Source organism: Drosophila biarmipes, chromosome 2L (assembly GCF_025231255.1).
Source record: "Drosophila biarmipes strain raj3 chromosome 2L, RU_DBia_V1.1, whole genome shotgun sequence".
Taxonomy (NCBI): domain Eukaryota; kingdom Metazoa; phylum Arthropoda; class Insecta; order Diptera; family Drosophilidae; genus Drosophila; species Drosophila biarmipes.
The window spans coordinates 24,806,209-24,820,941 of NC_066612.1; the positions used below are offsets into that span (position 1 = coordinate 24,806,209).

The 14,733-nt window shown below is 37.3% G+C and overlaps 1 protein-coding gene across 50 annotated transcripts in view; it reads right to left on the reverse strand.

Annotated features, from left to right (window-relative positions):
* LOC127010712 (uncharacterized) overlaps positions 1-14,733 on the reverse strand; it is a 93,139-nt gene that overhangs the window by 27,921 nt on the left and 50,485 nt on the right. For 7 of the 50 annotated variants that reach the window (XM_050885267.1, XM_050885268.1, XM_050885269.1 and 4 more), the window contains one exon: positions 3,545-3,592. The exons of the other annotated variants lie outside the window; for them this stretch is intronic. In XM_050885267.1, the coding sequence (XP_050741224.1) occupies positions 3,575-3,592 (18 nt within the window). In that variant the 3' untranslated portion in view covers positions 3,545-3,574. Of the gene's footprint in view, positions 1-3,544; positions 3,593-14,733 lie in introns of those variants that run through there. 50 annotated transcript variants of the gene reach the window in all.

The following is a 14,733-nucleotide window of genomic DNA, read 5'->3' on the forward strand; positions in this document are numbered from 1 at the left end:
GCGACCATAATATCAACAGCTCCCACAGTCAACATCGGACGCCTGTTCCTCGGCCCAATTACTTTTGGTACTTAGAAAATTCTTGCTTGAAAGGCGTAAATAGTACTTCAAAATATTTTACCATTATCTAAAATTTCCGCGACCGTCAATGGAGTTTCGATACGCACAAAAGACGCTTAATGCTCAGGCAGTTTTCAGAACTGGTAAATATGTTTTTTTTATTTTGTTGTTGTATTTATTTATTATTGCCAATGGATAAATCCTTATCCCGCTACAACTAATGAACTTTAATCTATTATCGGAAATTTATTAAAAATATTCCTTAAGGCATGGAATTTAATATTCTCAGAGCCCTTGTTAATGGCTCATTGCGTGCATAGTTTGTCCTAACAGCACGGTCGATGAAGGGAACTAAGATATGGATATTCCTCTATTAAAATTAAAGTATCCCATAAGGCAAGGGCAATCAATATTTCCTACAAGCAGATCATTCAGATAGATAAGGCTAGCAATTGTACGGCGATCCTTCAAAGAAAAAGAAATAGGCAGGGAACACTGACCAGCTTAGGGTGGCGCAGTTTCGTTAAAAAGCAAGGATTGCAATGCAAACTTCAAAAACTTTTTTTGCAACCTCTCAATCCCATTGATCTGAACACTTCGCGAGGAAAACAAAGAATGCATATTCAACCCCAGAACGGACAAAATCAGAGTAAGCGACAGTCTAGATAACGGATCATTGAATAAGAACGTGTTTCGCTTAACATGGCCTACCATTGTATATGCTTTTGGTAATGAGAAATTCAAGTGTTCGTTATAACAAAAGTTTTCATTAAATACTATCCACAGATCAAATATTTCATTCGAAACAGAGAGAGGGTGGTTATTGATATGATAAGAGGTTGGAATGGTTATAGTACGTTTTGCATAGCAAACGAACGAATTTTCTTGGAAACCCACATACAGATACTCTCTAGGTCAGATTGAAGAAATATCGAACCATTTATGATACTGACAGTCCTATAAATCTTCAGATCATCCACATAAAGAAGAAAGTTAGAAAAATCGATACAGGCACAATTGTCATTTATTAAAACATTAAAAAGTAGAGGGCCAAGTGAGTTACCCTAAGATAGTACAGATGTCGCCTATTATGTATGGGATAAGGCACCATCTACTTCAACTTGATAACGTCGATTATCCGAATACGGTGCTATCCAGTCAAGAAATGAGGAGTAAAAGCCAAGTTTGGAAAGTAAAGCATTAAGGGCAGAGCGACGAACATTGTCAAACTCTTTGTCAAAATCTGTGTAAGTTATGATCCTCAAATGCATGTACACAGTGATTGAAAGAAAACAGCCAAGATGCTCGTCGAAGATCGACCAAGCATAAAGGTTCGATATAAGACCCTATTTATCTATCTTATATTTCTTGGTCTCCTCCTACGGACTCAATTGTCGCTATGCCTTCATCCGCCCATGATTTTGTAGATGGCCTTTTAGAATTATCGTTAAGTTTTATAAACAATTCCTTAAGTAAAAAATTAGATCTTGTGTCTACTTGTTCTCCCGGTCCAGATGGACTTCGTGGATGTGTGCTTAAGTTTTGTGCATTAACCATTTGCAAACCGATTCTTAAACTTTTTAATAAAAAGGATATAAGGTGCGAAGGCAGATGCCCAAAATTATAGAGGTATTTCTAAATTGTCGGCAATTCCTAAAGCATTTGAACGCATTATCCCTTCTCATTTGGAACATTTATGTTCCACGCTTATATCAACGTGTCAGCATGGTTTTGTTAAGCGAAGATCGACCACCACCAATCTTTTTGAATTGACATCTATTAAATGGCTTAAAAAAATGCAGACTGACATTGTATATACAGATTTTAGTAAGATCTTTGACTCCGTTAACCACTCTCTTCTTTTATTTAAATTAAATCAGCTTTGGTTTCCTGGTAATCTATTATCTTGGCTTTCATGTTACTTGAATGGTAGGACTTAGAGGGTTATATTCAAGAATGCTGTTTCAAAATTGATCTAGGTGACATCTGGAGTGCCACAGGGTAGTCATTTGTGCTCTTTACTGTTTACTTTGTTTATTAACGATCTTCCCTCAATCATAACATATTCTCGTGGTCTAATGTATGCTGATGATGTTAAGTTTTGTTTATCATATAATGATATAGCGTCGGGATTTAATTTAGAGTCAGATATTGATTGTTTTTATGGATGGTGTGAGTACAACCTTTTAAATTTGAACTGCCTTAAATGGAACGTTATGGCTTTTTACAGTTCTTGGGTTTATAAAGCGTTGGTCAAAAGAATTTGATCATCCTTATACGACCAAATTATTCTTTACCTTCCTTGTCCGTCCTATTTTGGACTATTGTTCGTCGATTTGGAGTCCAAGTCAAGTGCACATCGACCGTATTGAGTCGGTACAAAAAAAATGTTAATTTGAACTGGGATCAAAACGTACCTTCCTACCAGAGTAGATTAAAATTGCTTAATTTACCTACACTTGTAAATCGTAGAACAATGCTTGGTACTAATTTTATACAAAATCTTAAATGAAAAGGGTTGGCTTTATCGAGTGATATAGGTTTTATTAAGGATAGTGAGGTTGAATATAATATTACATTTCTAATTGTAACATAAAGCGCTCTGCACACGTTCTGCTATTGAGTACGACTCTATCTCGACTATTCTATAGTTACAATGTCTGGTCTACCAAAAGGGACCTATCAACACTATTCTAGGGCAGATGATTATATTCTAAATTAGGCGCTGTTCACATATAAGAGGTTACATTTATTCTGCAGATCTTTTAAACCGCCTAACATTTAATGTTCCTGTTAGACTAACACGAAATTATTATCCTCTTAATTTGCCACGTTGTATACCAAATTTTTGTCTGCACAAGCCCATTTGCCTTCTATGTAATAACTAAAATAAACTTTATTATTTAATTTGCATTTAAACTTCTATATCGGTATTAAAAACTAGTATTTTAACTTATTTGCTTCATTCTTAGCTTGCCTTTTATTTTCATTTGTGTCCCGTCTCTATTTGTTTTATGTATCTTCCTCGCGAACTCGCATTTTTTTGCCGAAATTGATAAAAGGGCCCCGCGCGCACGAGCTCGGTGTCGTTGGGCCACTTGCTTCTACTGTTCAAACTGCATCAACGTCCATATATATTAATAAAGATAATTTTTTGAAAATGATTCTTTCGAACAGCTAGCAAGCTTACTAATTTTACAATTGGCCTATATTTCAATATATCAAATTTACTTCCTCCCTTATGGACCTGCTTGACTCTTAAAATTGTTCATCTACCAGGGGATCTACATTGAGATAAAGAGGAAGAGAACTTAATTTGCAGGGTAGGTAATGGCTGGCATCACAATTCTTAGGGAAGAATAGAGAAAGAAGAAGAAAGAAAGATTGGTTATATAGAAATTTATTAAAAAACTCAAACTCACGTTTGTGCTGACAATATATTTCACCATCTGTTGGGATATGTGTCTTGGAATATTTTTTGTAGTTCGTAAGGTTTTTGTATTTTTGCAGTCCTTTAGTATACCAAGGAAGCCTATAGAAACCCTGTATTTGTAATCGTTGAAAGGAAAAGTTTTATAATTAGTTTCAATGCAAGAATTCGTACGCGTATGGTTACTCATGGAACAGCCTATCCGGTTTTATGGAAGCTAGGTGGTATACCGGCAGGCGACTCCCAGATAAGCCAAAAAGTGACCCAGGGACTCAACCGAACTCATGAACGCGCGAAAAGGGCATAGAGCCCCCGCAGCAAGGTAGTAGAATTTTCCGTAGGACAAGATGTCTACAGAAAAAACTATAAGCACAATAATAAAGCTGTCGGATATAATGCCAAGCTTGACTCAAACCGAATTCGTTGTGTTGTACTCCCACCCAAGGGCAATGCGCTGTATGAGCTCGGGAATGCAGCGGGGAAAAGTGTAGGAGTATTTCATGCCAAACAAAATGATAAGCCCAGAACTGCAGGATTGTACAAAAGAGTAGGAACTCCCGATCACATGATGAGTAGAACACGTAATTAACCTAGCCTGCCGTTGCCATAAAAACCCCAACCAGTGACCGAAATGGTACCAGATACGATGCACCCTTAGACAACCCTCCTGAAAGCTATTCGCGCCGCCTGCCGGCTCCACAAGCTACAGGTGTGGTGCGAGTGGCACTCTGGCACTCCTGATAGAGTGGATGAACGGCTTGAGCCGGAGCATACAGCTCGAGGAGGAGGGTATCCAGCAATGCTGGATACAAATATGCCAAGCCCTCACCCAAGACCAAGCCAACACGCAAACAATGAAAATCCGGTGAAGGACTCGCATACATTGTTAATAATAAGAAAACTTGAAAAATAAACAAAAACCAAACAAAAAAAAACCATACTTGTAAAATAAAAAAAAAAACAATGCAGTTGACTAGACTAAGAAAACCGTGGTGAGGCACCTAATACCTTTTTATTTCTAGCATTTGACTATCTCCGAATGCAATGGTATGTACTATAGTATAGTATCTTATGTAATAATACACTGCCATGATACACAGATTGTATAATCTGACTAGCTCTTCTAAGGCTGGGTAGGAGGCGGGGATCGAAGCCACACGTAAATGGGCGCCTGAGAAAAAGAAGACAGAAAAAGAAACAAGGAAAACGATGACAATGGTTTCACATCGGCGTTTCACATCGATCACTTCAAGCCTGTTAAGTACGCCCTCCGTGTTAAGAAGATTAACATGTAGAAACAAACAATAAATCTTGAGACGGAGGGAGGGGTGCATGTTTCTAGCCAGACTCAGGCTAGTAAAAGCAGAAGAAATTGCAAATCGGAATATTTTCCCTAGGTGGGAACACCTAATTAAGAAGTATCACCCACCCCACCAATGTCATTACCACCGTGGAGATCGTTGACCACAAGGATGATATTCACGATGTGAACAAGACCATGAAGCTCGTAGTTGGACTAAACCTAATTATAGTGATCCTTAAGGTCGTCAACAAGTAAAGACGTTCCACTCAGCAACGCCGCAACCAGCTTCACGCCCTGGAAAAAGTAAAGACCCACATCAGAGCCTAAGAAAGAAAAAGCAGTGGAGGCAAACTTGCTTAAAAAAAAGACAATCAACCAATAAACGGGAAATAAGTGGCAAATAATTACAAACAAAATTGAATCGCCATTAACAATAACAATAAAACAGCAAGTGCATGCATTTTTCAATGCAAGTGAAGTAGAACCGATAACTCATACAAAAAATTGGAGCTGCACTGACAAGCTCAAGCATTGATACTGACGTGTGCCGCTGTAAAACTCCCGTACGATGCATACATACATACATGTTTATACAGCTATAGTGCTATTTTTTTGTGTAACGTAATTCTCGTGTTATGTTTTTGTGAACCGCCATCAAATAGGATCCGGAGCGTTGAGATCTCATTGGACAGGATTGAAAAGAGGGGTAAGTGTGTCGGAACGAAGTTTTTACTTTTATGAATATATCTATATGTATATATGTAAATATCCGAGCAATATGATTACAACTCAAGTATTAGAAAGAACCTTAGATAATGATCCACAGTTTAACGTAAAAGTTCAATATTTACTATCAAAAACATCCCTACCCATAGCTGTAGATGATTTAGAGAAATTATATATTGAGACCTTCCGTCTAGAATTTTCACCACTCATTCAATGTAATAGAAGTCAAAAGGCGACCATAATATCAACAGCTCCCACAGTCAACATCGGACGCCTGTTCCTCGGCCCAATTACTTTTGGTACTTAGAAAATTCTTGCTTGAAAGGCGTAAATAGTACTTCAAAATATTTTACCATTATCTAAAATTTCCGCGACCGTCAATGGAGTTTCGATACGCACAAAAGACGCTTAATGCTCAGGCAGTTTTCAGAACTGGTAAATATGTTTTTTTTATTTTTTTGTTGTATTTATTTATTATTGCCAATGGATAAATCCTTATCCCGCTACAACTAATGAACTTTAATCTATTATCGGAAATTTATTAAAAATATTCCTTAAGGCATGGAATTTAATATTCTCAGAGCCCTTGTTAATGGCTCATTGCGTGCATAGTTTGTCCTAACAGCACGGTCGATGAAGGGAACTAAAATACGGATATTCCTCTATTAAAATTAAAGTATCCCATAAGGCAAGGGCAATCAATATTTCCTACAAGCAGATCATTCAGATAGATAAGGCCAGCAATTGTACGGCGATCCTTCAAGGAAAAAGAATTAGGCAGGGAACACTGACCAGCTTAGGGTGGCGCAGTTTCGTTAAAAAGCAAGGATTGCAATGCAAACTTCAAAAACTTTTTTTGCAACCTCTCAATCCCATTGATCTGAACACTTCGCGAGGAAAACAAAGAATGCATATTCAACCCCAGAACGGACAAAATCAGAGTAAGCGACAGTCTAGATAACGGATCATTGAATAAGAACGTGTTTCGCTTAACATGGCCTACCATTGTATATGCTTTTGGTAATGAGAAATTCAAGTGTTCGTTATAACAAAAGTTTTCATTAAATACTATCCACAGATCAAATATTTCATTCGAAACAGAGAGAGGGTGGTTATTGATATGATAAGAGGTTGGAATGGTTATAGTACGTTTTGCATAGCAAACGAACGAATTTTCTTGGACACCCACATACAGATACTCTCTAGGTCAGATTGAAGAAATATCGAACCATTTATGATACTGACAGTCCTATAAATCTTCAGATCATCCACATAAAGAAGAAAGTTAGAAAAATCGATACAGGCACAATTGTCATTTATTAAAACATTAAAAAGTAGAGGGCCAAGTGAATTACCCTAAGATAGTACAGATGTCGCCTATTATGTATGGGATAACTACTTCAACTTGATAACGTCGATTATCCGAATACGGTGCTATCCAGTCAAGAAATGAGGAGTAAAAGCCAAGTTTGGAAAGTAAAGCATTAAGGGCAGAGCGACGAACATTGTCAAACTCTTTGTCAAAATCTGTGTAAGTTATGATCCTCAAATGCATGTACACAGTGATTGAAAGAAAACAGCCAAGATGCTCGTCGAAGATCGACCAAGCATAAAGGTTCGATATAAGACCCTATTTATCTATCTTATATTTCTTGGTCTCCTCCTACAGACTCAATTGTCGCTATGCCTTCATCCGCCCATGATTTTGTAGATGGCCTTTTAGAATTATCGTTAAGTTTTATAAACAATTCCTTAAGTAAAAAATTAGATCTTGTGTCTACTTGTTCTCCCGGTCCAGATGGACTTCGTGGATGTGTGCTTAAGTTTTGTGCATTAACCATTTGCAAACCGATTCTTAAACTTTTTAATAAAAAGGATATAAGGTGCGAAGGCAGATGCCCAAAATTAAAGAGGTATTTCTAAATTGTCGGCAATTCCTAAAGCATTTGAACGCATTATCCCTTCTCATTTGGAACATTTATGTTCCACGCTTATATCAACGTGTCAGCATGGTTTTGTTAAGCGAAGATCGACCACCACCAATCTTTTTGAATTGACATCTATTAAATGGCTTAAAAAAATGCAGACTGACATTGTATATACAGATTTTAGTAAGATCTTTGACTCCGTTAACCACTCTCTTCTTTTATTTAAATTAAATCAGCTTTGGTTTCCTGGTAATCTATTATCTTGGCTTTCATGTTACTTGAATGGTAGGACTTAGAGGGTTATATTCAAGAATGCTGTTTCAAAATTGATCTAGGTGACATCTGGAGTGCCACAGGGTAGTCATTTGTGCTCTTTACTGTTTACTTTGTTTATTAACGATCTTCCCTCAATCATAACATATTCTCGTGGTCTAATGTATGCTGATGATGTTAAGCTTTGTTTATCATATAATGATATAGCGTCGGGATTTAATTTAGAGTCAGATATTGATTGTTTTTATGGATGGTGTGAGTACAACCTTTTAAATTTGAACTGCCTTAAATGGAACGTTATGGCTTTTTACAGTTCTTGGGTTTATAAAGCGTTGGTCAAAAGAATTTGATCATCCTTATACGACCAAATTATTCTTTACCTTCCTTGTCCGTCCTATTTTGGAATATTGTTCGTCGATTTGGAGTCCACAATATCAAGTGCACATCGACCGTATTGAGTCGGTACAAAAAAAATGTTAATTTGAACTGGGATCAAAACGTACCTTCCTACCAGAGTAGATTAAAATTGCTTAATTTACCTACACTTGTAAATCGTAGAACAATGCTTGGTACTAATTTTATACAAAATCTTAAATGAAAAGGGTTGGCTTTATCGAGTGATATAGTTTTTATTAAGGATAGTGAGGTTGAATATAATATTACATTTCCAATTGTAACATAAAGCGCTCTGCACACGTTCTGCTATTGAGTACGACTCTATGAACAATGCTTGGTACTATTTTTTATACAAAATCTTAAATGAAAAGGGCTTATCGAGTGGTATAGGTTTTATTAAGGATAATGAGGTTGAATAAATTATTACATTTCCAATTGTAACATAAAGCGCTCTGCACACGTTCTGCTATTGAGTCTGGTCTACCAAAAGGGACTTATCAACACTATTCTAGGGCAGATGATTATATTCTAAATTAGGCACTGTTCACATATAAGAGGTGACATTGATTGATTGATTGATTAACATTCAACGTGGCTTCAGAAGTGTCATCATATGTTATGTGCAGCCTTTCAATGTTATAAATTTCTGAAATTGAATTTAAAGTTTCCTGGTCATACCAAACAACGGAAGGTTTCATGTTCGAAAAAAACAGTCAACAACCTTATCATATGACAAGTTTTATAATTAGTTTCAATGCAAGAATTCGTACGCGTATGGTTACTCATGGAACAGCTTATCCGGTTTTATGGAAGCTAGGTGGTATACCCGCAGGAGACTTCCAGGTAAGCCAAAAAGTGACCTATGGACTCAACTGAACTCATGAAGGCGCGAAAAGGGCATATAGCACCCGCAGCAAGATAGTAGAATTTTCCGTAAGATATGTTGTTTACAGGAAAAACTATAAGCAGAATAATAAAGCTATCGGATATAATGCCAAGCTTGGCTCAAACCGAATTCGTTAAGTTGTACTCCAACGCTAGGGCAAAGAGCTCAGCGATGCAGCCGGAAAAATTGTAGGAGTATTTCATGCCAAACAAAATGATAAGCCCAGAACTGCAGGATTGTACTAAAGAGTAGGAACTCCCGATCACATGATGAGTAGAACACGTTATTAACCTAGCCTGCCGTTGCCATAAAGACCCCAACCAGTGACCGAAATGGTACCAGATACGATGCAACCTTAGACAAACCTCCAGAAAGCTATTCGCGCCGCCTGCCGTCTCCGCAAGCTACAGGTGTGGTGGGAGAACGAAGCGTCGTATCTGGCACTCCTGATCGAGTGGATGAACGGCTTGAGCCGGAGCATACAGCTCGAGGAGGAGGGTATCCAGCAATGCTGGATACAAATATGCCAGGCCCTCACCCAAGACCAAGCCATCACGCAGACAATGGAAATCCGGCGAAGGACTCGCATACACTGTTAATAATAAGTAAACTTGAAAAATAAACAAAAACCTAACAAAAAAAAAACCATACTTGTAAAATAAAAAAAACAATGCAGCCGGTCATAAGAAAACCGTAGTCAAGGCGCCTAATACCTTTTTATTTCTAACAAATAACGGAAACGAAGACAATGGTACGAAGATTCCTTTTGCTAAGTCATTGCATGCGTTCCGCATCGATCACTTCAAGCCTTTTGCGTACGCCCTCCATGTAAAGAAGATTAACATGTAGAAACAAACAATAAATCTTGAGACGGAGGGAGGGGTACATGTGACTAGCCAAACTCAGGCAAGTAAAAGCAGAAGAAATTGCAAATCGGCATATTATCCCTAGGTGGGAACACCTAGGTAAGAAGTATCACCCACCCCACCAATGTCATTAACACCGTGGAGATCGTTGACCACAAGGATGATATTCAGGATGTGAACAAGACCATGAAGCTCGTAGTTGGACTATTCCTGATTATAGTGATCCTTAAGGTGTACAGACGTTCCACTCAGCAACGCCGCGACCAGTTTCACGCCCTGGAAAAAGTAGTGACCCACATCACACCCCACATCAGCCTAAGAAAGAAAAAGCAGTCGAGGCAAAAGTGCTTAAAAAAAAGACAATCAACCAATAAAAGGGAAATAAGTGGCAAATAATTACAAACAAAATTGAATCGCCATTAACAATAGCAATAAAACAGCAAGTGCATTTTTCAATGCAAGTGAAGTAGAACCGGTAACTCATACAAAAAATTGGAGCTGCACTGACAAGCTCAAGCATTGATACTGACGTGTGCCGCTGAAAAACTCCCGTACGATGCATACATACATACATGTTTATACAGCTAAAGTGCTATTTTTTGTGTAACGTAATTCTCGTGTTATGTTTTTGTGAACCGCCATCAAATAGGATCCGGAGCGTCGAGATCTCATCGGACATGATTGAAAAGAGGAGTAAATGTGTCGGAACGAAGTTTTCACTTTTATGAATATATCTATATGTATATGTATATATCCGTGCAATATGATTACAGCTCAAGTACTAGAAAGAACCTTGGATAATGATCCACAGTTTAACGTAAGAGTTCAATATTTACTATCAAAAACATCCCAACCCATAGCTGTAGATGATTTAGAGATATTATATATTGAGACCTTCCGTCTAGAATTTTCACCACTCATTCAATGTAATAGAACTCAAAAGGCGACCATAATATCAACAGCTCCCACAGTCATTGCTTTCTCTCGTCTAGACAAGAACATATTTTCCTAGTTAAGACAAAGAATTAATCTTACCCAAAATAACTATTTTTATATAGCCCTTAGTTCTTTAATCCTTTTTCTACGTTTTTTTTACGAGTATCAGCCTCGTAGCTGTATGTACAATTGCAAGAGCCCTCTGAGCGACGTTTATAGCCATGAATACTCTGCGCTGGTAAAAATAATTGTCAAGTAGAATAAGCTTTAATCAACTTTACATTTCTTATCCACATCATATGTCTATATGTCATACCTATGTTAATCAATAAATTTATAATGTGAAAACGAATTCGAAGCAATGATGAGCTAGAATGTTAACATGGGGGTCTGTTGATGTAAGAAGTGAAGTTGGTCAAGAACAATTATATTACTTACGACGGACAACCTTTACAATAGGGGATAGTGTTGTGCGGCCCGCGACTATCCATTGGCACACGAACGTGTGAAGGGGAGGGAATATGGCCGAATCACAGCCCGATCACGTTGCGATCAAGCGACAGCTAAGCTTATGGGGCAGTGTGGACTGACGATTGACAAACTTTACGCACTAATATTATTTTTCCGGGCACTTTAAATATTTATTCTCGTTATGTTGGAGAGGAGAGGACTTAGCAAGATCCCACGACCCGAATACGACGTAGCTTATGCCGGCAAAAATGGTGCCTGAACATCGGACGCTTCTCCCTCGGCCCAAGTACTTTTGGTATTTAGAAAAATCTTGCTTGAAAGGCGTAAATAGTACTTCAAAATATTTTACCATTATCTAAAATTTCCGCGACCGTCAATGGAGTTTCGATACGCACAAAAGACGCTTAATGCTCAGGCAGTTTTCAGAACTGGTAAATATGTTTTTTTTTATTTTTTTGTTGTATTTATTTATTATTGCCGATGGATAAATCCTTATCCCGCTACAACTAATGAACTTTAATCTATTATCGGAAATGTATTAAAAATATTCCTTAAGGCATGGAATTTAATATTCTCAGAGCCCTTGTTAATGGCTCATTGCGTGCATAGTTTGTCCTAACAGCACGGTCGATGAAGGGAACTAAGATATGGATATTCCTCTATTAAAATTAAAGTATCCCATAAGGCAAGGGCAATCAATATTTCCTACAAGCAGATCATTCAGATAGATAAGGCTAGCAATTGTACGGCGATCCTTCAAAGAAAAAGAAATAGGCAGGGAACACTGACCAGCTTAGGGTGGCGCAGTTTCGTTAAAAAGCAAGGATTGCAATGCAAACTTCAAAAACTTTTTTTGCAACCTCTCAATCCCATTGATCTGAACACTTCGCGAGGAAAACAAAGAATGCATATTCAACCCTAGAACGGACAAAATCAGAGTAAGCGACAGTCTAGATAACGGATCATTGAATAAGAACGTGTTTCGCTTAACATGGCCTACCATTGTATATGCTTTTGGTAATGAGAAATTCAAGTGTTCGTTATAACAAAAGTTTTCATTAAATAATATTCACAGATCAAATATTTCATTCAAAACAGAGAGAGGGTGGTTATTGATGTGATAAGAGGTTGGAATGGTTATAGTACGTTTTGCATTGCAAACGAACGAATTTTCTTGGAAACCCACATACAGATACTCTCTAGGTCAGATTGAAGAAATATCGAACCATTTATGATACTGACAGTCCTATAAATCTTCAGATCATCCACATAAAGAAGAAAGTTAGAAAAATCGATACAGGCACAATTGTCATTTATTAAAACATTAAAAAGTAGAGGGCCAAGTGAGTTACCCTGAGATAGTACAGATGTCGCCTATTATGTATGGGATAAGGCACCATCTACTTCAACTTGATAACGTCGATTATCCAAATACGGTCCTATCCAGTCAAGAAATGAGGAGTAAAAGCCAAGTTTGGAAAGTAAAGCATTAAGGGCAGAGCGACGAACATTGTCAAACTCTTTGTCAAAATCTGTGTAAGTTATGATCCTCAAATGCATGTACACAGTGATTGAAAGAAAACAGCCAAGATGCTCGTCGAAGATCGACCAAGCATAAAGGTTCGATATAAGACCCTATTTATCTATCTTATATTTCTTGGTCTCCTCCTACAGACTCAATTGTCGCTATGCCTTCATCCGCCCATGATTTTGTAGATGGCCTTTTAGAATTATCGTTGTTTTATAAACAATTCCTTAAGTAAAAAATTAGATCTTGTGTCTACTTGTTCTCCCGGTCCATATGGACTTCGTGGATGTGTGCTTAAGTTTTGTGCGTTAACCATTTACAAACCGATTCTTAAACATTTTAATAAAAAGGATATAAAAGGTGCGAAGGCGGATGCCCAAAATTATAGAGGTATTTCTAGATTGTCGGCAATTCCTAAAGCATTTGAACGCATTATCCCTTCTCATTTGCAACATTTATGTTACACGCTTATATCAACGTGTCAGCATGGTTTTGTTAAGCGAAGATCGACCACCACCAATCTTTTTGAATTGACATCTATTAAATGGCTTAAAAAAAAATGCAGACTGACATTGTATATACAGATTTTAGTAAGATCTTTGACTCCGTTAACCACTCTCTTCTTTTATTTAAATTAGATCAGCTTTGGTTTCCTGGTAATCTATTATCTTGGATTTTTTCTGTTATTTGAATGGTAGGACTTAGAGAGCTATATTCAAGAATGCTGTTTCAAAATTGATCTAGGTGACATCTGGAGTGCCTCAGGGTAGTCATTTTGGCCCTTTGCTGTTTACTTTGTTTATTAACGATCTTCTCTCAATCATAACACATTCTCGTGTACTAATGTATGCTGATGATGTTAAGCTTTGTTTATCATATAATGATATAGCGTCGGGATTTAACTTACAGTCAGATATTGATTGTTTTTATGGATGGTGTGAGTACAACCTTTTAAATTTGAACTGCCTTAAATGCAACGTAATGGCTTTTTATAGGGGTACTCCTACGTTTATCAGTTACTTTCTTAAAAGTACGCCGCTTGACCGTATATATTCTTTTAACGATTTAGGTGTTCTTCTGGACCCTAAACTTAAATTTGACTGCCACATTATGTCCACCGTTAACAAAGCCATGAGTGTTCTTGGGTTTATCAAAAGAATTTGATCCCCCTTATACGACCAAATTATTTTTTACCTCCCTTGTCCGTCCTATTTTGGAATATTGTTCGTCGGTTTGGTGTCCACAATATCAAGTGCACATCGACCGTATTGACCGTAATGTTATGTTGAACTGGGTTGAAAAAGTACCTTCCTACCAGTGTAGATTAAAATTGCTTTATTTACCTACGCTTGTAAATCGTACAACAATGCTTGGTACTATTTTTATACAAAATCTTAAATGAAAAGGGTTGGCTTTATCGAGTGGTTTTATTACTAGGTTTTATTACTATAATGAGGTTGAATATAATATTACATTTCCAATTGTAACATAAAGCGCTCTGCACACGTTCTGCTATTGAGTACGACTCTGTCTCGACTATTCTATAGTTACAATGTCTGTTCTACCAAAAGGGACTTATCAACACTATTCTAGGGCAGATGATTATATTCTAAATTAGGCGCTGTTCACATATAAGAGGTGACATTGATTCTGCAGATATGTTTTGCATTTAAACTTCTATTCCGGTATTTAAAACTAATATTTTAACTCATTTGCTTCATTCTTAGTTTGCCTTTCATTTTCATTTGTGTCCCGTCTCTGTTTTATGTATCTTCCTGGCGAACTCGCATTTTTTGCCGAAATTGATAAAAGGGCCCCGCGCGTAACAAGCACGAGCTTGGTGTCGTTGGGCCACTTGTTTGTACTGTTCGAAGTGCATCAACTTCCATATATATTAATAAAGATAATTTTTTGAAAATGATTTTTTCGA